Source organism: Aplysia californica, unplaced genomic scaffold (genome assembly GCF_000002075.1).
Source record: "Aplysia californica isolate F4 #8 unplaced genomic scaffold, AplCal3.0 scaffold00563, whole genome shotgun sequence".
Taxonomy (NCBI): domain Eukaryota; kingdom Metazoa; phylum Mollusca; class Gastropoda; order Aplysiida; family Aplysiidae; genus Aplysia; species Aplysia californica.
In genome coordinates this window covers 432,051-456,502 of record NW_004797833.1, presented here as the reverse complement: position 1 = coordinate 456,502, position 24,452 = coordinate 432,051, and the positions used below count along the sequence as shown (strand labels likewise).

General features: G+C 39.5%; 2 protein-coding genes across 3 annotated transcripts; one reads left to right on the top strand and one right to left on the bottom strand.

Moving 5' to 3' along the window:
* Positions 1–2,661: 2,661 nt before the first annotated feature.
* LOC101859265 lies at positions 2,662–7,375 on the bottom strand. Its single transcript, XM_005106925.3, has 2 exons — positions 7,083–7,375; positions 2,662–5,826 (listed from the first exon to the last, which is right to left on the bottom strand). Exons 1-2 carry the CDS (start codon positions 7,257–7,259, stop codon positions 2,797–2,799), a joined length of 3,207 nt encoding a protein of 1,068 aa, XP_005106982.1. The 5' UTR covers positions 7,260–7,375; the 3' UTR covers positions 2,662–2,796.
* A 77-nt stretch (positions 7,376–7,452) lies between these two features.
* On the top strand, positions 7,453–18,121 carry LOC101859039 (mannan endo-1,4-beta-mannosidase; the record flags this gene model as incomplete). 2 transcript variants are annotated; one of them, XM_013087248.2, is given in 8 exon segments in its annotated part: positions 7,453–8,167; positions 9,482–9,673; positions 10,627–10,750; positions 11,423–11,583; positions 13,105–13,196; positions 15,151–15,327; positions 16,474–16,545; positions 17,361–18,121. In XM_013087248.2, coding segments are annotated over 8 exon segments (1,299 nt in total). In that variant the 5' UTR covers positions 7,453–8,151.
* Between the last annotated feature and the right edge of the window lie 6,331 nt (positions 18,122–24,452).

Here is a 24,452-nt window from a genome sequence, read left to right as displayed (position 1 = left end):
CTATCTATGTACTATCGCGGAAACTGTGTGCAGCTCCAAACTTACTATCTATGTACTATCGCGGAAACTGTGTGCAGCTCCAAACTTACTATCTATGTACTATCGCGGAAACTGTGTGCAGCTCCAAACTTACTAGTACTAGGCCTACACTTCATGTTTTGGGGCATGTGGAGTTATTGGTTTATCATCTTCTGGCTCATTTTTGATGAAAACAAAAATCCTTATCTTGAATAGAAGTCAAAAGACTTAAGATATTTGTGATTGAAAGAGATGGGAGTTGCCAGGTGTCAGAGGTAAAATTAATTGTGAAAATGGTCACTAAAGTTTGGTGAGTGTATACAAAAGCTGTGAACCAATGTGAAAACAACCGACTAATATATGTCCCGCACACTCCTATGACCTCAAGCAGTTGTGAGATTGATAAAACTTTTACCAAACTGACCACCAACGTTTGATTGTCCTTGGATAGGCCCCTACAGCAAATTTACGAGTTTTGAGCCTTTCATCAACGTTTTTCAGCACAGTCCATGCTGAAATGTATTTTTATGGACATAAAAGGCGGTTACCTAAAAAATAAAATAAAATAAAAATGATGAAAATTACCCAACAAGTGGAAAAATGTTGGTTTGTTGTACCTACTACCTAGTGTCCACTGGCGGATCGACTCTCTTATAGACCGATCGCCCGACTGGCGGCACGGAAAACAAACACATGCTTGTTTTTGTGGCCACGAGTCGGGCGATTGGTTTGTTTGTGCCACGGTGGTCACTGTCAGCTTCGGTTGGTTTGTGCTACAACCGTCGCTTTTCGCGCTCCCTCTGGCTCCCCCCCCCCACCAAACCGAACCGAACTCAACCGATCGTGCCTACGGGCACTGGGTATTAGAGTAATATATTTCCTTATTTTGACGAGCATCTGATTTCCCCATGATGTCACACAATGGGTCTGGGATATGAGATCAATCAGATCAATCACAATAAAGTTGACTACTAATTAACTTTTTTTTTTACACTCTATGCAACATTTTTTTGGGGGGATGACCTTTTGTCATATAAGCTCATAAATATACTGTATAGAATCTATATCTATATACAATAATATCACACGTTTTGTACCAGTATCCTAGTTCACAAATTTTGTTTGGTAAACTTGCGCTATATGAAGACACGATGCGAGAGGGTTTCCCCTCTATCTTTTTCTCAGACAAAACTACAACGTAACCTCGTTTCAAACATAACACTATTTCCCACCACTACCCTCAATATATCAAAGAAATAGAAAAAAGACAAACAAAATTTTACATACAGAAGACAAAAATACCCCCAAAAAATCTTTGACAAAATCTTTACATTCAAAATATAAATTACATAGCTAATAATATCAACGGATCCATAATACTGACATTTTACTCCATCATAACATCCCTTCCCCGCACGCCGACGTCAGTCTCACCATCATAACATCCCTTCCCCGCACGCCGAGGTCAGTCTCACCATCATAACATCCCTTCCCCGCACGCCGAGGTCAGTCTCACCATCAAAACATCCCTTCCCCGCACGCCGACGTCAGTCTCACCATCATAACATCCCTTCCCCGCACGCCGACGTCAGTCTCACCATGAACAACCTGACAGTCTATGGCAGGACGGTGGGCAGTCTTAAGTCCACACTCAGTTTTTGTGTTACGGCACATGCAACATAACCAGGGGGCAAGAGCTGCGTTTGTAGAGAGTCATGTGCAAAGAATAGACAGAGAAGAAATATAGATGATAGATGTTTGTTGGTGGTCAGGAAAAGAAGGAGCAGACCACACTAGTGCATCCACCAGCCACCCACTTATAATGCCCAGCTTCTATCACAAAGCCTCCCAAACTGAAATAATCAATCCATCCGGTGTGATCAATATCCTATTATATTGCATACACAGAAAAACACTTCTATTAAATGTTGTTGATCCGAAGCAGAGGAGCGATATATTCCTGGCAAATCTTTACAAGAGAACCCAAAATTTTCCAGGAGCACATGATGCCAATTTCCCTGAGTATACACATCACACAACAGAATGCGCAACCCCCCCCCCCACACACACACACACGAGTATGTTGGAACAAACTATAAACCAATAGCTCAACGATGTTCTGTGCATGAGACTCAACAATTGCAGATGTCAGGAAATGAACTTGTCTTGCAGTGGGCATAAAATTAGTTACTTTTGTGCCAGACAGTAAATCACCGATGAGAGCACAATATTATTTCCTTGGGGACCTCCTATATATATCTATTTTTTTTTAATCTGAAGTCTTTTAAGGCAATCGATATCTCCTTCCGGTCAACTGAGGTTCGGTTTCAATCTCAAAATCCACAAGTACTCGAGAGGTTAAAATGGCAAGGCTCTCCCTAGGTAGGTCTACTTTGTGTCTAAATTTGTTTAAAAGACGACCCATGAAAAGGGCAATAACTTGAATAATACAGTCAGCTTGGCACCAATTTCAAAAAAACTTTGAACAACTGAAATTCAACCAAGGGGACCTCAAATTTCTCAATATAGAATAAAATCAACATCAAGTTTATAACATTTCAACCAAAATTGCATAACTAATGCAAAATCTGAAAACCTCCTTAAATTCAACAATAATTAGTAATCGTGCCACTCTTTTTTTTCTTTTCAACACCGGATCCTTTGTGAGAATCGCACCACTGCTGCAAAAAATGACAGAGTTACTGCCTTTTAATTGGGTCCTCGCATTTTGGTTGTATTTTTATTTTAAAAACCTCGTTCTAATATTCCCTCACAAACTCACAACGTTCCTTCTTGCTTGAGAGTCACGGCACTAGACAAACTGGCCGTGGGGCCGAGCTCCGGAATGCGGGTGGGAGACTGTTTGCTGGGCGACGGTGTGTTGGTGGCGGTGGGCGGGGCTGAGACGGGCAGTTCTAGCGGGCCGACCATCATGTTCTGCTGATCTCCGAGACTGACCCCGACGTGTTCCATGGTGCTCATGTGGTGGCGGACCTCCTCCGAGAGGCCGTGGTTCGAACCTTCCTGGTGGTGGGCGTCCACTATCGGGGGCAGGTCCTGTGGGAGGATCATGTCTGTCTGTTGGAGGGCCTGGCTTGTGTCCGGGGAGTTGCTCATCTTCAGATCTCCCGCTATGTGTCGGATCTGAATCACCTCGGAGTTCGGATGAAGGGCAACGGTATCCGACTCCGTAACCGAGTGGCCTGGATTTGTGACAGTCGACGCAAGGCTTGCCTGGTTGCCATGGTGAGACGAGGTATCCTCCGAGACCCCTGTGGGGTCGGGGTTGGGGCTGTCTATGTGTGGCAAGCCGTGCGGCTGGCTGTGCAGAATGAGAGCCGTCGCGGTGGCTGCGTGGGCGTCGGCCGAGGAATGTCCAACATACGGGGCGAGGTGTGAGGAGGTCCCGCTGGTCCCCGGGCCACCACTGACGTACGTGTAGTCCGGGTTGATGCTCATGCCGAACTGGCTGGCCAGGTGCGAGTAGTAGAACATGGAGGACCACTGGGCCGTGCTGGCAGCGTGGGCCGAGGGTCGGCCGTCGTAGAACTGGCCGCCCGTGTGGGCCACCTGGGGCGTCAGCGAGTCAAACTGGGCGTCCATCGGGCGAGGGTTCGACGCCGTCTGTGTGACAAACGCCACCGGGCTGGAGCTGGGGCTCTGACCCGCCTGGCTGTGACCTTGAGACAAGATGTGCGCGTTGTTGGACGCGGGCAGGCCGGCGATCGTTTGCATGTTCTCGTACTTGATGATCTTGTGTAAGCTGGGCACCTGCTCCATGCCTCGCTGGATCTCGTGTTGCGTCGAGTCGTCCAGGATGATGTGTTCGATGTGAGTGGCGTTCCCCGAGCGAAGCTGCGTGGCCAGGGCGTCCCACTGCGTGGTGTCCATGAAGCGCTGACTCAGCACCTGAGACGTGGAGTCTAAGTCGGAGCTGCCTTCATTTGTGCTCAGCAGAATAGGAGGGTTGGAACCGCTGGCCGCACCCACAACTGTCGCCTTCTTCCTTCCTGCCACAGACGTGGATTCCGCCCCGCTGCCTTTCGAGCGGCGTGAGGCAGAAATAGGCGGGGCCTCTGGGGGCGCTAACACATTGCCCTCGTCGTCTAAAATGGCAACCCTTCGTGGATACGTCCTGGCAAACGCACGACTTGGCCCCTTATTGCTATTGGGCCTTGGCTGCACTCCAACTACCTTGAGAATTTCTTCTTTTGCCTTTTCTGCTTCTGAAACAGCACCGTCTTCCTCACCAATTTTCTGCACGTGGTACTCATTTGTCGATTTCACCGTGCAAACAATGTCCTCTCGCCAGTCTTTTGCAGTCTTTTTGATTTTATGCACAAGAATAAGGTGTCTTCGAATAATAGAAGCATCGGTAAAGAATCGCCCACAGTGTTTACATATGAAAGGTTTCTCTCCCTTGTGAACTCGCTCATGCCTCTGGAGGGCTTGCTTCTGCGTGAAGCCCCGCCCACACTCCGAGCAGGTGAACATTTTGTTTTGTTTGTGGATCCTCATGTGCATCTTCAGACCCGACCGTTGACTGAAACCTTTCTCACAGTGCTGGCACCAAAACTGCTTGGAGTCCGTGTGTGTGAATCGGTGATCACGGAGGGCAGACTCATAGGAAAACGACTTCCCACAAATCTCACACACATGCGGCTTCACACCCGTGTGTGCATCGGAATGCTCCTTCAGTGAATGCTTCGTCGTGAAGCTTTTCCCACACACTGAACAAAGATAACTCTTTTTCTGACCGAGATGAATGTCTCTCACATGGCATTCCAGAATGTAACGATTGCAAAACGTCTTCGGACACTGGTCGCACTTAAACTTAGGTTTCTTATAGGCTGAGTCGTGAGTCCTTCTGTGCTCCAGCATAGCTTTCCTGATCTTGTACATCTTGCCGCACACGTCACAGCAATGCTGGGGCTCGACGTGCGACGCTCGGTGGCGCAGCATGTACCGCTTGTTAGGGAACACTTTGGAACAAATATCACACTTGGTGGGCGACGAGAGGTGCATGCGAAGCTGATGGCTCCTCAGTTTAGTCCTTTTCTTGGCCACAAAGCTGCAGTCCGGACAAGGATATTCCATATCACCTTCATTCTCGAAAACTTTTGGTCGTCCTCGTTTTTTGACGGTAGGTAAATCTCCAGCTCCGACTTCTGATATTGGCACAACAACTCTGGTTTTCTTATAAGGGCCTCTCTTTTTTCCAATTCTGGATGGCCCTAACCCTGTTTTCTTATCAGGCTGCATCGATAGCTCACTTTTTCGAGGACGACCCCGTTTATTTTGTCTTAGCTCATCATTGTCAAGAGAACAGTCCTGAACATCCTCGCCTCTATCCGTATCTGGTGCCACATTTTCTTGAGCGATAGATTCCGTCATTTCATCGTGAGAGGTGGGTTTTGCCTCCCCCGCCGCCTCCTTCTCAGCTCCTCTCACGTCTGACGTCAACGGCACGTGATCCTCGTAGCTCTCGTCCTCACTGGCGCTTCTCTCAACTTCCTGCTCCTCCAGTTTCCTGCTCTGCCTGGCAGACTTCCTTGGCCGACGCTGCTTCTTCCTCTCCGAGCCCGTGAGAATATCCTGCAGGATGTTCGTTACAGCTGGGATGTAGTCGCGGTCGTTCAAGGACTCGTAATTTTCCATCGGCCCTTGGTCGTAGTCGATGGGTTCCCCGTACTGACCAGAGTTGGACTGCTGGTAGCTTTCTGTCCCAGCATCTGGATGTCTGGATCCGTACAAGGCTAAGGCAGTCACCAGGTGCTTGTAAGCCTTCTCCATGGACAGCCACAAGCCCTGGGAAACACAAACAGCGTTCAGTCAAATCCACGAAGACAGCCTCAGAATATGATTTCAAGTCAGATAAGCTCAGATTTTAAAGATCTCCACAAAGAGAAATTTGCTGCGGCACGGTGAACACAAACAGGCATACGCACTCGTCAACACACAAACACTCTCTCTCTTTCTCTCTCTCATACACACATTTATACATGCACACGATCACAAAAACAGCCATCAAAAGGATATAAATAAATGGTGGAGAATGTAAAAGGAAAATGCTATAGCAGCCAGGAGACAATTTAGCATTAAAAAAAAAAAGAAGAGGACTCTTCAATACTAGAGAATGTACTATCTGGTCTATCTATGAATGAATGAATGGTAGTTCACACAATCTCAGAGGACGAGCAGCTTTTTATCAATAATAAACATCACAACACTAGATCTACCCTCACTGGCTTAGAGAGAACTTAGAATTGCGGTAATTACTCTACTTGACATTATTTTAGAAAATTACCTTAATTAGGTGTATTCAAATTTCTAAACAAAAAGAAATAAAAGTCTAATATTTGCTAATATAGGCCTACAACTTTGTTTACAAACAAATTACATATGTGGTGGGAATGTGAGTTTGTTCTTGTGTGTGTGTGTGTGTTTGTGCGTGTGTGTGTGTGTATGTGTGTTAGTGTGACCATACCAAGCACCTGTTCAGGTGGGGTGGGGGACTGGAAGGAGGGGTAAGAGGGAGAAAGAGAGAGAGAGAGTGAGATATTTAAATTATCATTAGAATAAATCACAATTTTTGTACTGAAGCCAAAAATGGGAGGTTACTGCGTCAGTGATACGGAAACGAAGTAAATATAGAGTTATTTCCCATGTCAGTGTAACAACAGCTCGTCACAGCAGATACCTAGCAGAGTCCAAACAATCACCTACAGTTTCAGATACGACAAATACATTGTGGGCCAAAATGTGCTCTGCCACTATGTTACTGGCATTCCATTGCAAATGTTCGAAGGGCGCTGAACCCTGGAGTTTAAAAGTTTAAAGCGATAGATACTAACAGTCAGGCCCAACGCCATTTTATTCTCGCGTTTACAGTAATGGTCGAGTCCACTTCACTCGTCAGGGTCCACAGGATCAAGGTATACATTTTAGGTACTCAAAAAAGCAATAGAAAATCAGGTTAGGCTAAACTTTTCTTGCATTACAATAGCCACAATTTGTTCACCATGTTAGTGTTCAGAAAATTAATTCATAACTTCCAAACTTACCTTGAGACGGTATCTTCCCAACTTGTAAGCCCCTGCACCAACATTGTTTACAACGACGACGACGCCTGCGTCTTCACAAACCTTTCTCAACATCGCATCAAAATCAAAATCTTGGCAGAATCTGCCCACCAAATCATCAGCAATGTCTGCCTCCACATTAACAAAGATATTTGCCATGACTGAGTCAAAAGTCAGGCCTTTACAGTTGGGAAACAACCCAAATTTACACAAATTTCTACATGTGTCGACAAATCGCAAGCTTCCAGCACACCGTTAAACCTTCAAAAGAAGAAGAGTTCTTCATCAGATTGTCCAACATAAAATTAGATCTAATCGTTAGAGGCCTGAGAACAAAAGATGAAAGGTTTCGTCTTATCTGAGACAGAAGACAAAGAAAATTAGTAATCAATCAGTTGCTTAAAAGGATATTCATTTTGTGTATCAGGCTCTGTATGTAGAGGAAAAAAAACATAATTCGTCAGAGAACGAAATCTAGAAAATGTGTTGTGGGAATAGCTATGTCGCAGCGGACTCGTTTGCTGGGGCCAAGGCTGGGGCCTATTCCCACTCCTACATTATGGGACAGGTTCATAACAGTGGAGGGGGGAGGTGACGGGTGGGCGTGGCACAGACCCCTGGTATTGTACGCTTGGCCTGGGCCAGATCGCTTGGGAATGAAATTAGGCCATAGAAATAGGCAAAACAAAAGATCTTGAGAGCGGTCCACCTTGATTTTTCTATGAAAATTCACGGAAGCGGAAGCCGCCATGGGCTGAGACTTAGTCTTAAATAAAATTATTAATTAACAAAATGAAATCTTCATGATAGCTTCGTCCTCAAGAAGGACGCTGTAATCAATGGACTTTAAACCGAGAGGGTCGTATGGATTAATTCCGTTGTTATCATTAGATCTACAGTCGTAGTTCAATATCAATATCTTGTATATGTATCTAGATCAAGTCAATACATGTGTATAATTACAACTATCATCTGACACGGAACACACGCGCCTGAGCGTGCCAGTAAGGACAAATGAAGCGTGCGTGTTGTGTTGGTAGCCACCACTAAAATGGACAAAAGTGCAGGTTCGTCTAACTAGCAAGCAGGCCTACGTACATTTTGTCAGCTTTACTTCTCGTTTCATATTAAACTTTAATGAGAGTAATATATAATTTAAATTATGTTTATGTGTAGATCTAGATTCTAGTCACAGCCAAGGAAAATTTCCCTCTGTGATAATAAAGTATAGCCTATTATCTTATTTATCTTATCTTATCTTATATATACCGTAATATGTGGATATGTGAATGTGGATTTCAAATACCAAAGTAAAATAATAAAGAGCTCTTATGTAATATATGCAGAGTTTAGTGTTATGATTATGCCTTCTCTCGTTTTTGCATTCCAAAAAAAAAAAGCAATAGGGAAAATTAATTTTTCAGTTATTGGCACTGGGTGTACATATTTTTTTCAGCAGCCTTCATTCTGCGCTTGATCATTCAGGTATTGTGGAAAATCCACAGGTGTGCAATAAGGAACGACATATATATATATATATAAATATATATATATATGGGGAGTGTGGACAATTAAGATGAGGCTTTTGCCACACTAGGCTGTTAAATTGCTTGTTGAAGGTGGAGCAAGATCAGAATCAATTATGGACAAAAAATTCCCCAAGAACTTTCAAATCGTCAAATGAATCAGACGACGTACCTTTCAGTTTGGATTAATTGTTTATTTTAGTTGATATGCTATGCAACTCATTAAACTCTTGTTCAATACAAATTGAAGACTGTCACCTATATATATAGGCCTGTATATTCCTCTTAGGGTGATATTTAATTGGGTTTTTTTCCTACCGAAGCGGCTGCTTTAATTCTGACAAGAACAGTCTTTGGGACATTATTTTTATTTGTTTGTTTATTTGTTTTCCTTTGAATCTTGAGCTGCTTTGTTGAAGTATCAAAATATGTCAGAAGTTGCCTATGATACTTTTGAACTTGTAGTAGCAAATTAATGAACACACTCTGAAAAAGTGGTATACCTTACTTGAAAGTACATACAATACAGCGACGTAAGGTCCTGTCAATAGTCTGCGCATCCATAAATTTTTAATTGTTTTTTAATTAAACCTTTCCCTGAATTGAATGCCAAAAGACTGTCGCAGTGTAGTTAGTTTTGAATAAAGGAAGAATCTTGGAAGTTCAGGGTAGGATACATTTCTGAACCAGATGATGGCTCTGAGTTTTCTCGCCTTGCCTGACGTTCCGAGAGGGAAAACTCACTCTGGTCAAGCCTTTCATTTCATCGCACGTATAAAGATAACAAATCTCTGTTACATTATTGTTGTTTTTTAAATTTGTCTTATGCAGTGTACTTTCTTTTATTCTTTTCAGATGCCCCATGCAACCGCCTGTACATTGAAGATAAAAAGTTTATGTACAATGGAGTGCATGTGTTTCTGTCAGGGGGGAATCTTCCTTGGATCAACTACGCCCATGACTTTGGTGATGGTCAGTGGGTCAGGGTTCGAGACCAGGTGTCTGAACAGATGAGACTGCTGCATGATGCTGGAGGTAACTCTATGAGTAAGTTTCTGTGGTGTACAGTACAGTTGGACGCGCAGGGAAATCAGTGGAAGTCTGATTGTTTTTTCATTATTTACAAATTTTGCTATGTACATTTTTAAAGGATTTTAGAAGAAAATATAGATCTATGTAAAGGCCCCTATAGAAGAAAATATACATCTATGTGTATATATATAAAAGAAAATGATTTAATGTCCTATATACAGAAGAAAACAGTTCAGGGCCTGAAAATCTGTTAACTGTGTGTGTGTTTCCCTATGTGCATGTTCAATATGTGCGTTCTAGACTGTATACCATTAAAGATTGTCACTTGTGCCAGTAGGAACCAGAGCAGCCCTGGGTGTAAATAGTCGACTATCCCTACAACATGCCACAAAGTCTTCTTTCAGGTGGGATAACACGCGTACACACTCACTCACACTCACACGCACACACACACACACACACATATATACTCACACTCACATACCCACACTCACACACAAAAATACACACGCAACACACTCACACACAGTCACACACATATCGCGACCTCAGTGCCTTCTTGTGGTATTTCCATTTTTTTAAACATTGAAAATGTGACTTTTTCTTCAGCTCACTCTTTGTTATTAACTGTTTTTTTCTGTTTAACAAAATGGAGATACAACAAGAAAGCACTGAGTCGCGATATACACATACATTTACTCACTCACTCATTCACTCACTCACTTACTCTCACTTACACATGATGTATACACATACTTTCACACCACACACACACACACATACACACGCACACTCACACTCACACACACACACATACACACGCACACACACACATACACACACACACACACGCACACACACACACACATACACAGCTTTCTCCCTCACTCTCACCCTCAAATCTCAAACATTCCAACACAAATGTACATATTGCCCCTTTTGACGCGCCTTGTTTCCAACTCCCTCAGGGCTGTGGATTCACATCCAGGGGGAGACGACCCCCGCCTTTAACGAGGCCGGTTACGTAACTGCCATGGACAGACTCGGCACATTTCTCTCTGACTTCAAGGACATGTTGAACCTAGCTCAGAGGTAAGTTATGGGCGTGTACTTCACTCCTTTTTCTTCTCTTTGTTATTATAAAATGGTAGGGTTCAATTAGTTCTATGCCTTTTTTGACACTGTCAGCTTGATTAAGATACAAGAACTCAGTAAAAATTATGTAGGCCCTACATTATTATTTATTATGAATTATTATTTAGGGCTCACCTCCAATCTTACAGCCAAATAATTTCAGAATATAAGATTGGTTCCATTAGAAGTGAACTTTTTGTTTTTTAAAAAGCAATTGTACATATGCCCCAGATCTGAAATAAATTAACTGATAATTCATTTGTTCGGTAAATCATTCATTCATTTATTCACTCCATCTTGTCCTCAAGGGTGGTTGGCAGGTGCTCTGGTGTGATTTGCTCCTTCTTTCCTATCAAACATCTATCGTCCTGATCTCTCCTTCTTTTTTGTGCATGTTACTCTCTTGTAAAACCTCGAATCTTCAGCACTTATATGACCTTTTTATGTTGCAAGTACCGTAAAACTCTTACTAAAACTAAAAACGTCTTGTCCTCCTGATTTCATGGTAAGTCATTTATTCAGTAAGTCATTTATTTATTCATTTATTCACACCATCTTGTCCTCCTAATTCCATGGACAGTCATGACATTCTCGTATTCCCAACTCTGTGGAACGCTGCGGTCAACCAAGACACTCATGGCCGGCTGGACGGACTCATTCGCGACCCAGACAAGCTTCAGAGCTACCTGGACGTTGTGCTGACCCCTCTGGTCAAGCAGGTCAAAGGTCACCCGGCTCTCGCGGGCTGGGACATCATCAACGAGCCAGAGGGAATGATCATTCCTGCGAAGGTCAGTAGAGAGATCGATGCAGTCGAACCTGTGCTAACTGTCAGCCACCTATCTAAGTCTAAGACAATCACCTGTACAAACGGTCACCTGTAAAAGATAAGACAATCACCTGTATAAGACAATCATCCGTACAAGACAATCACCTGTACAAATGACCACTTAATTCCCACTTCACCTCATGAGCTTTTTCTGTGTTATTATAACTCTGTCCTAAACAATGTCTGAAGTGGCCTATAAACTTGTTGATCCTACTTCCACTGTATGCTGACTGGGGAGCAGAGAATGTTTCTGAGCCAGGTTCTTGGGTCTGCTGAGGTAATAATTGTTGTAAGCTACACAGAGAGAATGCCATAGAGTGTTGATATGCCGTTTATAAATACAGTTATCATTACTTCTTTACTACAGGTATCTCTCTTTAGTTTCTGCCCCTCTCTCTTCCTTTTCTCACCACCCTCAGTACCTACTACCTGGATTCTGTCCGTAGGCTTCTCTTCTCTTCACTCAGTCAAAGGCTGTATGTGGCGGGTGCTCTGGTGTGGTTTGTTCCTTCTTTCATATCAAACATCTATCATCCTTTTCACTCATCCTTCTTTTCTTCGCATGTCACTCTCTAGTCATCATCATCTAGTGCCAGATCTGCGACAGACATCGGCGATCATGGTTCTCCTTTCATACCTTTGCTCGGATGCTCTTAAAAAGCTAAATTTTCCTGATCTTTCCCCGTTACCCATTTGTTTAGGTTCCCTAAGTAGGTTGTTCTGGGCCTACCCCTGCCTCGTTTGCCTTCAATTTTTCCAGTGAGAGCTAGATGTTCAAGACCTTTGATCTTTGGCACTTTTATGACCTGATTGTGTAGCAAGTGCCGTAAAACTCTTACTGACTACAAAACAAACAACTGATCAACTCTTACTGACTACAAAACAAACAACTGATCAACTCTTACTGACTACAAAACAAACAACTGATCAACTCTTACTGACCACAAAACAAACAACTGATCAACTCTTACTGACTACAAAACAAACAACTGATCAACTCTTACTGACTACAAAACAAACAACTGATCAACTCTTACTGACTACAAAACAAACAACTGATCAACTCTTACTGACCACAAAACAAACAACTGATCAACTCTTACTGACTACAAAACAAACAACTGATCAACTCTTACTGACTACAAAACAAACAACTGATCAACTCTTACTGACTACAAAACAAACAACTGATCAACTCTTACTGACTACAAAACAAACAACTGATCAACTCTTACTGACTACAAAACAAACAACTGATCAACTCTTACTGACCACAAAACAAACAACTGATCAACTCTTACTGACTACAAAACAAACAACTGATCAACTCTTACTGACTACAAAACAAACAACTGATCAACTCTTACTGACCACAAAACAAACAACTGATCAACTCTTACTGACCACAAAACAAACAACTGATCAACTCTTACTGACCACAAAACAAACAACTGATCAAAGCCTGTGCTGTCGACCTCTCCAGTGGAGCCGGGAACGCTGCTACGACACTCTCGCCCTCATCTTCTCGGGGATGGGCTGGGCTGGCAAGAAATACTGCTACAAGGAGATACAACGGTGAGTAGGACAATATACGTGTGTGTGTGTATAAATATAATATATGTGAGGCGTGTGACAAAATGGAGATATTGGCCAAAAATCGACACTAGGGTCAAATTTGTAAATTTTCTATTGATGCCATATTCTTTAAGTATAATAAGCGTTTTATTATTTTATACTTGTAAATTGTAAAAACTTCACCTATAAGCGTGACGTATCTGTTTCCAAAGGTCTCAACTCGGAGAAGTAACTCATTTGTGTGTGCGCCTAGAGAAAGGTACCAAGAGTCGCCCCAGACTGTTTCAAGCTACAGGCTGATCATTACAAAAATCACTTTTTTGACCAAAATGTGTTTCCATAAAAAAATGATAGATCCACCATTTTTATATGCTGTGCCCAAAGGGTTTTCATTGATTTGACTTCTAAATGTTTTGAGGGTAGGGTATAACAATAACAAATGATAAAAACTGCTTTTGAAAGGGGTTAAAATTTATTCTTGAAGCACATTTTCTCTTCCCTGCTAATACTGCTATGTTTTACCCTTGAATTCCATTCATGACATTGATGTCAACTTGATGCCAAATTGGAAATGAATTTTTCATGAATAAATATATTTTAAAAATCGTTGTTTTTTAAAAGTTTATATGTGTTCTCACGTTTGTTAAACTAAAAAGCTCATTTTCTCAAAATTATATTTTTATACCCTACCTCTCAAAATTGAGCCATATCTCAAAAACTACTTGAGATATCTAAAAAATTCAAAGACCCGTGTGTTCAGCATTGAATTTCCTGTAAGGTACAACCCTTAACTCAAAATGGTCAAACTCCGACTTTGGTTCCTTTCTATAGGCACACTCACGTTTTGTCAGCACCCTTCACGCACACACACACACACACACACATATATAACTATAAGGATGGTAAAGAATCGCAGATAAACTTTCGTAGAGAAGTCATGTGACTTGAAGAACAAACTTGATTGGCATTCAAGGATATGTCATGGTTTGTCAAAAAAGGTCTACAGCTTTAGTGACATTTTGTTTTTAAAAAAAAATAATCATTTTCTGTGGATCTTTAAAGAGGAAAAGGCAATTATTGTGAAAACAAAAGCTGCCTCTGGAATGTTCCTCACCTTTCTAGATTTTATGACGGCACTAGTTTCAGCTAAACTTTGAAAGTCTTGTTTGTCACATTTTGTTGTGAAAGTGTTGTGTATATATATATTACTTGTACATCATAATATAATTGTTCATGGAAAATCCAGCGTTAGAGGATAAGGTCATATGAGTGAGCGGGACACATTAAACTTTTCCGTTGGTAGGAAGTTTTGAATATTGCCCGGGTGGGGACCGAAGTCTCTTATCGATTCTGAATGGCCAAGGGATCTCTAACATGCGCAACTTGCGCACGGTTCCTCTGAAATTTTTCGCCCTAATCTAAGAAGGCTAGGTGTAGATCTTACCTACCATAAGATCTGGGGTGTGGCTGAAAGACAACAGTAAGAAGGAGCCATAAAGGAGTAGCAGTAGAAAGGCTGCAGAAAGAGTCAGGAGCTCAGAAGAGGGGGCAAAGGAGGTGAGGGGGTGGGGGGCAGAAAGTGGAGATGAAAGCAGACAACAGAACATTGCTAGAGAGCAGGAAAGAATGTAAAAGTAGAAAATTTTGGAGGAGAAAATTTTCTGTCGCTTTCCAGGTTCGAAACCAGGACCTATTGAATGAGAGGTGATCACCTTAAGCTCTAGGCCACGAGAACCCCTAGAGGAGTTTCAGTGCTTATGTTTCTACATTGTTTCCCCATGTATTTCTGTATAGATTCACACTTCTGTTTCTTCGTTGTCTCCCTGTACATTTTTGTATAGATTCATGCATCTGTTCCTACGCTGTTCCCCCATATATTTCTGTATGTCTGCGTAGATTCATCTGTTTCCCCGTGTATTTCTGTATGTCTGCGTAGATTCGTCTGTTTCCCCAGGGTATTTCTATATTTCCGTGTAGCTTCATCAACTGGCAAGCAGACGCCATCAAGTCAGCTGACCCGGCGGCCCTGGTCACAGTGGGCGTGTTTAAACCCAACTCATGCACCGACAGCTTCTGGTTGGTCAACCACTACTCCGACACTTGCCTGGTCGCTGCGGGGGGACGACCACTGGTCAGTGGGAAACACAGTCTAGCACATATTATATAGATAGCTCACACATAGAGAACATGCACACATACATAAATAACATAACAAACACATACCAAACGAAATATACACATAGCTAACACATACTAGCGAAACAGGCAGTAGCAAATACACACGTAGCAAACACGTATGTGTAGCGGAACACGCACATAGCGAAACACACTCATAGGAAGTTATTTTGGGACAGGAAAAAGGGAAGTAATCTACCCAGGAGCTGAGAATTGTTCATAGCGTTCAAGTTTCTACCTGGGGTAATAGTAAACCACAAAGGACTTGAGACCTACTTTGTAGTGAGAATTTATGCACAATATAAATACAATCTATTGTGCAATATCTATTTATTATAATCTATAATATAGATAATTATAATATATCTATTATAAATCAATTAATTTCTTTTTAAAATGTGAGGCATCGTGGTGAAATCAGGTTCTCATCAATGTAATAAAATCAAAGAAACAGCATTCTTCTAGTTTGGCAATTATTGTCCGATTTTTGTTTTTTTGGCTCAATACCTTTTATGTCCATATAAAGATACATTTCTGTGTGAATTTTACTGAAAAACCAATTAATGAGTCAAAATATGTAAATTTTCAGTGTTCGAAGACTCTCAAGCTAAAGAAGTTACCAAACTTCAGCAGCCATTTTCTGGCAAATTTTACCTCAGAAATCAGGCATCCCCCAACTCCTTCCATTACAAATATCTCATCTTCTAATCAAAATAGATGGGTGGGTAGTTTTTTTCATCGAAAGAAAAACGAATAAACAAGCTCTAAGACGATACCAATAACTCCAAATGACCGAAAATTGGCGAGTGCCTGATTCCACTGCGTCAGGACTCAAATCTTTTTTACAGATTTGCTTTCCCAAAGTCTGGGCTGATGTGTTGTTGTTGTTGTGTGTGTTTTGTTTGTTTAAAGACATATGTGTGTGTGTTTTAGACATATGTGTGTGTGTTTTGTTTGTTCAGTGACATATATGTGTGTGTGTTTTGTTTGTTCAGTGACATATATGTGTGTGTGTTTTGTTTGTTCAGTGACATATATGTGTGTGTGTTTTGTTTGTTCAGTGACATTGATCTGACAGGTTCCTTTTTTGTTCGTCTTCCAGGGCACCCTGGACTTCTATGAGTACCACTCGTACTCGTGGGATGGTATCTTCGACGGTGTGGCAGTTTTCAGAGTGAGTCTACTCCTTTTTGCTCCACTGTTGTGTGTTTGTGTGTGTGTGTGTGTGTGTGAGTGAGTGTCTGTGTGTGTGTACGTGTGTGTGTGTGTGTGTGTGTTTATGTGTGTGGGGGTGGGGGGGGGGGGGGAGTTATATGTGTTTTGATACACACAATATACAAGTATACAAAAAAGTTGGGGACTAGATCTAGAAAATCTGTTTGCTATTGCATGTTCACTGTCTGCTTGCAAGACGATATTACTCAAACTATTCTGTTCTCTTGTCTTGTTTCTTCCCCACCCTATTTTGATAATTATTGCTTTGATGTGCTCCTCTTTATTGGCGGGTGCTCTGGTGTGGTTTGCTCCTTCTTTCCTATCAAACATCTATCGTCCTTATCTCCCCTCCTTCTCTTTTGTGTTTGTCACTCTCTTGTAACACCTATTATCTTCAGCATTTACATGACCTTATTGTGTAACAAAAGCTGTAAAACTCTTCATTCATTCATTCATCCAGTGCCAGATCTGCGACAGACATCGGCGACCATGGTTCTCCATTCTTTCTTTGCTCGCATGCTCTTAAAAAAGCTACGTTTCCCTGATCTTTCCCTGTTACCCATTTGTTTAGGTTCCTTATGTAGGTTGCTCTTGGCCTACCCCTGCCTCGTTTGCCCTCAATTTTGCCTGTGAGAGCTAGATGTTCAAAACCTTTATGTCTATTCAGGAATCCTAAAACCGCATTTGTTGTTTCCTGATTGTTTTTAACAGTGAGTGTCCCATGGCAAAACTCTTACTCAAACTCCGTTTTCTTTCCCTGGAAACTCCCCGCAGCATTCAGCCCCAGACTACAAGATGAACAAGCCGATCCTGGTGGGGGAATTCTGGGAGAAGGAGGGCGGCGGTCTGACCATCACGGAGATGTTTGAGTACGTGTACCGCGGGCTGTACGCCGGAGCCTGGAGCTGGGACCTGGTCAAGTTTGGGGAGAGTCAGAGGCGAGGAGTTGACCACATCCGGCACTTCACGGGGAACGGGACCATCCCGATACACTTGCCGAGGGAGGGGGAGGTGTGGGGTGAGCTAGAAAATATTAGGAATGAGCTAGAAATTACTGGGGATGGGCTAGAAAATATTTGGGATGAGCTAGAAAATACTGAGGAGTTAGAAAATACTGGGGATGTGCTAGAAAATAATGGGGGTGAGCTAGAAAATACTGCTGATAAGCTTGAAAATATAAGGAATAAGCTAGAAAATGTTACGGACGAGCTAGAAAGTACTGGGGAACACGACGGATGAGGTAAAAAATACTTGGGGATGAGCTAGAAAATATAATGGATGTGCTAATATCTTGACAATATACATCTTATATCCTTTATACATTCTTTATGAAAGAGCTTTCTTACTTTTACAGTAGGTGTCGCATTCAAGATCTCGTTGAATGTGACTAAGGCTAAAGTAAAGTAGGAGACAAGTTATAATATTGCACGATGTACTAATACCAGTCATTAAAACAGTTGTTCCCCCTGATGACGAAAATCTCAAACAGCATCAGTGTGCGCGTGTTTGAGATGTGTTCTGACCGTCATTTCTGCATTTTAAAATTTATTTTTCCGGAACACTTCTCGTGTGGAAACCTCCCGTCTCACATCTAGGCCTAGATCTACATAAAATAAAGGCGGGAGCTTGGATTTTCTGATCAGGGGAAGAAAAGAAAATTGAAAATATTGAAGGTCTCAATCTAGACCTACCCACCCAGAGTTCATCCAGTTTCACACAGCCCACATCGCGTTCCCACCCACCCCCTCCCTACCGTAGGCCAACCCTCGCCCATCCTCTTGGCTTTGGGGCCCATATTAGGAGGCACACTAGGTCTACCAATACAATGTGGTAGGAATCGAGGATGGGCCTTGTGCTTCGCGTGAGATGGAGAGAAAGGAGAAAAATTCTTCGCTTTTGGGGCCTCTAATTGTGTTTATTTGGTTATCGTGACCTCGTTGAAAGCGACTTCGGTGTGTTTGCAACCTCGGTGGAGCTAACGTACTTTTGCAAAGAGATATAGAGGAAAAATTGGGGATTAAAGATTGCCTCGTTGGAGCTGACTTCTCGTTGAAAGTGAGCTCGTTGAATGCGACACCCACTGTATACAGGAACTCTTTCCAAATCTGTGATAGTCATTATTCTGTTGGTATGCTTCTATTTGACTGGGTCAATATTTTGTTGTTTTGAGAGAAGATCTGTTCACGACTCAAAAATATTTCCCACATTGTGTTCGAACTTTGAATGAAAATAAGACACTGCTGATTATTTGTTTGGATTTTTTAAAGCAAGATTTTATCTTGCTGGCTGTGTCAAGTTTTGTTTGTTTGTTTTTTATCTTAATTTTTTTTTCTTCCAACACGCTAGCTCTCACAAGTGTGGTCAACCGTTGGACCTTCAACCTGCAGTGCAACTGATGTTTCCATTTGTGAACATATTTTTTCTTACATGGTAGGCTCCCTTGCCTTTAGGCAGCTACATTCCAATTATGAAGACAATCTTTTAACACGTTTTTATATTTACTACAGCTCTTTCAGTTTGGTCACTTTGAATTTTGCCTAGGTGGCCGAAGCCTATCTACTCTTTTCAATTGTAGGACTCGACTGCTAAGGGACATGTAACACGAGCAACGTGGACTAGAAGAAGAACATTTTTTTGGCACTGTCAGGTTTCGAACCCTGGACCAGTGAATGCGAGGCGAACACTGTACCTCTAGACCACGAGAGCTCCCTTGTCCAAGTTGATGATTGTTTGTCTGTTATGCATTGATATGGTGGCAGTCGGTTTTGTTTGTCTTTTATGCAATAAAATGGGGGCAATTAATTTTGCCAATAAATTTGCTTTTTTCGTTGGGACCACATAATAATAATAATTGGACTAGCCTTTTTGTCTTTTTTGTTGTCATTTCACATTCTAAGGATGATTAGTCTCCTGACTTTTCTACCACACAAGCTAAAGTGTTGCTGCTGTCTCACAGAGTGTAAATCTAACTTCTGTAACCTTTATCCGAACTGGAAGAGACACCGGACATTCCCTCAACATCTCAACCACTGGTCTGAGATACACATCTCAGGTGACGTGTTGCATTAGAATTGTCAGCTTTTATGTATTTTTTCATATATATCGAAATTCTTTGTGAAAGTGACATACAATTAAAAATCTATGGATATCTACATATTAGATTTTTTACCATTTTTACCTTTCCTGGGATGAACTAGAAAATAGTGGGGATGAGCTAGGTATTAATGAGATAGAAACAACTGTGGATGAGCTGGAAAAGGCTGGAAATACTGCGGGAAATAGTGGGGATAAGCTATAGAATATTGGGGATGAGCTGGAAAATACTGGGGATGAGCTAGAAAATAGTAGCAAATACTGGGGATTGGCTAGAAAGTACTGGGGATGAGCTAGAAAATAATGGGGATTACATATAAAATATGGGGGATGAGATTGAAAATAGTGGGGATAAGGCTAGAAAATAGTGTGAAATACTGAGGATAAGCTAGAAAATATTTGCAATTATCTAGAAAATAATGGAGTAGAGCTAAAAATATTTAAAAATTAACTGGAAAATACAGGGGATGAGCTGGAAAATATCTGCAATTATTTAGAAAATATTAGGAATGAGCTAAAACAAATTTTCAATCATGTAGAAAATACAGAGGATAAGCTAGAAAATATTTGCAGTTATACACAAAATACTGGAGATGAGTTAGAAAATGTTTGTATTTACTCAGATAATACTGGGGATGAGCTAGAAAATATTTGCAGTTATCTAGAAAATAACGGGAATATGCTGGAAAATACTTGCAAGTATCTAAAATACTGGGGTAGAGCTAAAAATATGTGAAATTAACTGGATAATTCTGGGGATGAGCTAGAAAATATTTGCAATTATTCAGAAAATACTGGGGATGAGCTTGAGTATATTTGCAATTATCAAAAAAATACTGGGGGGGCGCCAGAAAATATTTGCAATTATCTAGAAAAAACTGGGGATATGCTCTAAAACATTTCCAACTATCTAAAAAATCCTAGGGATAAGCTAGAAAATATTTGCAATTATCTAGAAAAAAATGGGGATTAGCTAAAACATATTTCCAAATCCAATTAGGTAGAAAATACTGGGGATGAGCTAAAAAATATTTGTAATTATTCAGAAAGTACTGTGGATGAGCCCGAAAATGCATCCAGAAATACTGGGGAAGAGCTAGAAAATATTTGCATTTATCTTGAAAATACTGGGGATGAGCAAGAAAATATTTGCATTTATCTTGAAAATACTGGGGAAGAGCTAAAAAGTATTCTCAATTATCCAGAAAATACTTTGGATGAGCTAGCAAATACTTGCTATTATCCTGAAAATATTGGAGATGAGCTTGAAAATATTTGCAATTATTTAGAAAATTGTAGAAATGAGCTAAAACACATTTTCAATTAGGTAGAAAGTACTGGGGATGAGCTAGAATATATTTGCCATTATCTAGAAAATACTGGGGATAAGAGAGAAAATATTTGCAATTGTTCAGAAAGTACGGTTGATGAGCTAAAAAATATTTTTGATGATCAAAAAACACTGTGGATAACCTAGAATACATATGCATTTATCTAGAAAAGACTGAGTATGATCTATAGAATATTTGCAATTATTTGTAAAATATTGGGAATGAACTAGAAAAATATTTGCAATTACTTACAAAATAGTAGAAATGAGCTAAAATACATTTTTAATTATGTAGAAAATACTGGGGATGAGCTAGAAAATATTTGCAATTACCTTGAAAATACTTGAGATGAGCTGAAAAATATTTGTAATTATCCAGAAAATACTGAGGATGAGCTAGGAAATATTTGCAATTAACTAGAAAATACTGGGGATGAGTTGAAAATATGTGCAATTATCTAGAAAATACCTAGGATCAGCTAGAAAATATTTGCATTTATCTAGAAAATACTGGGGATGAGCTTGAAAGTATTTGAAATTATGAACAAAATACTTACAATAAGCTAACAATATTTGCAATTATCTAGAAAATTATTTCCAATTATCTAGAAAATACTATGGATGAGCTAGAAAATATTTGCAATTATCCACAAAATACTCGGGATAGGCTAGAAAATATTTGCAATTATCTAAAAAATACTGATGATGAGCGATATAATATTAAAATTATCCAGAAAATACTAGGGATGAGCTAGAATATATTTGCAATTATCAAATAAATACTGTGGATGAGCCAGAAAATATTTGCAATTATTTTTTTTTTAAACTGGGAATGAGCTAAAACACATTTTAAATTATGTAGAAAATACTGGGGATGAGCTAAAAATATTTTGTTTTTATCGAAAAAATACTGGGGATGAGCTAGAAAATATTTAAAATTATCTAAAAAATATTGGGGATGATCTAAAAACTATTCACAATTATCCATAAAATACTGGGGATGAGCTAAATAATATTTGCAATTATCTAAAAAATACTAGGGATGAGATAAAAATATTTGCAATTATCTAAAAAATACTGGGGATTAGATAAAAAAAAAATATTTGCAACTGTCTTAAAAATAGTAGTAGGCCTAATGAGATAAAACACATTTTTAATTATGTAGAAAATACTGGGGATGAGCTAGAAAATATTTGTATTTATCCAGAAAATACTGGGGATGAGCAAGAAAATATTTGTATTCATCCAGAAAATACTGGGGGTGAGCCAGAATATATAAGCAATTTTTTTTTTAATACTTTGAATGAGCCAGAACATTTTTGCAATTGTCTAAAAAATACTGAAAATGAGATAAAAAATATTTGCAATTATGTTCAAAATTGTAGGAATTAGCTAAAACACACTTTCAATTATGTAGAAAATGCTTGGGATGAGCTTAAAAATATTTGCAATTATTTAAAAAGTAGTACGAATGAGATAAAACGCATTGTAAATTATGTAGAAAGTACTGGGGATAAGCTAGAAAACATTTTCAATTATCCACAAAATACTGGGGATAAGCTAAAAATATTTGAATTAATCCAGAAAATACTGGGGATGAGCTAGAAAATATTTAAAATTATCTAGAAAATACTGGGGATTAGCTAGAAAATATTTGCAATTATTCAGAAAATACTCGGGATGAGTTAGAATATAATTGCAATTATCCAAAAAAAAATACTTTGGATAAGCTAGAATATATTTGCAATTATCAAATAAATACTGTGGATGAGCCGGAAAATATTGGAATTATTTTTTTTTTAAACTGGTAATGAGCTAAAACACATTTTAAATTATGTAGAAAATACTGAGGATGTACTAAAAATATTTGTTTTTAATGAGAAAATACTGGAGATGAGCTAGAAAATATTTTAAAATATCTAGAAAATATTGGGGATGATCTAAAAACTATTCAGAATTATTTTTAAAAATACTGGGGATGAGCCAGAAAATATTTGCAATTATCTAAAAAAATACTGGGGATGAGATAAAAAATATTTGCAACTATCTTAAAAATAGTAGTAATGAGATAAAACACATTTTTAATTATGTAGAAAATACTGGGGGTGAGCTAGAAAATATTTGTATTTATCCAGAAAATACTGGGGATGAGCTTTAAAATATTTGTATTTATCTAGAAAATACTGGGGGTGAGCTAGAAAATATTTATAATTATCTAGAAAATATTGGTGATGATGTAAAAACAATTGATAATTATCCAGAAAATACTGGGGATGAGCTAGAAAATATTTGCATTTATCAAGAAAATACTGGGGATGAGCTAGCACATATATTAGCAATTATCACAAAAAAAATGATTGGGATGAACCAGAAAATTTTTGCATTTGTCTAAAAATTACTGAGAATGAGATTTTTTTAAAATTTGCAATTATGTTCAAAATAGTAGCAGAAATTAGCTAAAACACACTTTCAATTATGTAGAAAATGCTGGGGATGAGCTAGAAAATATTTGCAATTATTCAGAAAATTGTGGGGATGAGCCAGAATATATTACCAATTATTTACAAAAATAATTGGAATCATTCAGGAAATATTTGTAATTATCTAAAAAATACCGGGAATGAGATAAAAATATTTGCAATTATGTAGAAAATAGTAGTAATGAGCTAAAACACATTTTCAATTATGTAGAAAATACTTGGGATGATCTATAAAATATTTGCAATTATCCACAAAATACTGGGAATGACCTAGAAAATATATGTTTTTATACAGAAAATACTGGGGATGAGCTAGAAAATATTAAAAATTATCTACAAAATACTGGGGATGATCTAAAAAATATTTGCAATTATGTAGAAAATGGTAGGATTTGGCTAAAACACATTCTCAATTATGTTGAAAATACTGGGGATGATCTAGAAAATATTTTTATTTATTCAGAAAATACTAGATGAGCTAGAAAATATTTGCAATTATCAAGAAAATACAGGGTGTGAGCCAGAATATAATAGCAAATATTTTAAAAAATGATTGGGATGAGCCTGAAAATTTGTGGAGTTGTCTAAAAATTACTGGGAATGAGCTAGAAAATATTTGCAATTTGGTGAAAAATAATAGGAATTAGCTAAAACACATTTTCAATTATGTAGAAAATGCTGGGGATGAGCTAGAAAATATTTGCAATTATTCAGAAAATTCTGGGGATGAGCCAGAATATATTAGCAATTATTTAAAAAAAAAATACTTGGAATCAGCCAGAAAATATTTGCAATTTCTAAAAAAATACTGGGGATGAGCGAAAAAATATTTAAAATTATCTAGAAAATAGTAAGAATGAGCTAAAACACTTTTTAAATTATGTAGAAAATACTGGGGATTTCCTAGAACATATTTGCAATCATCCACAAACTGGGGATGATCTAGAAAATATTTGTATTTAT

Coding starts and splice junctions, on each gene's coding strand:
- LOC101859265 (XM_005106925.3), bottom strand. CDS start 7,259: ATGGCAAATATCTTTGTTAATGTGGAGGCAGACATTGCTGATGATTTG. Junction 5,827..7,082: donor TGGGAAGATACCGTCTCAAG/GTAAGTTTGGAA, acceptor TGTGTTTCCCAG/GGCTTGTGGCTGTCCATGGA.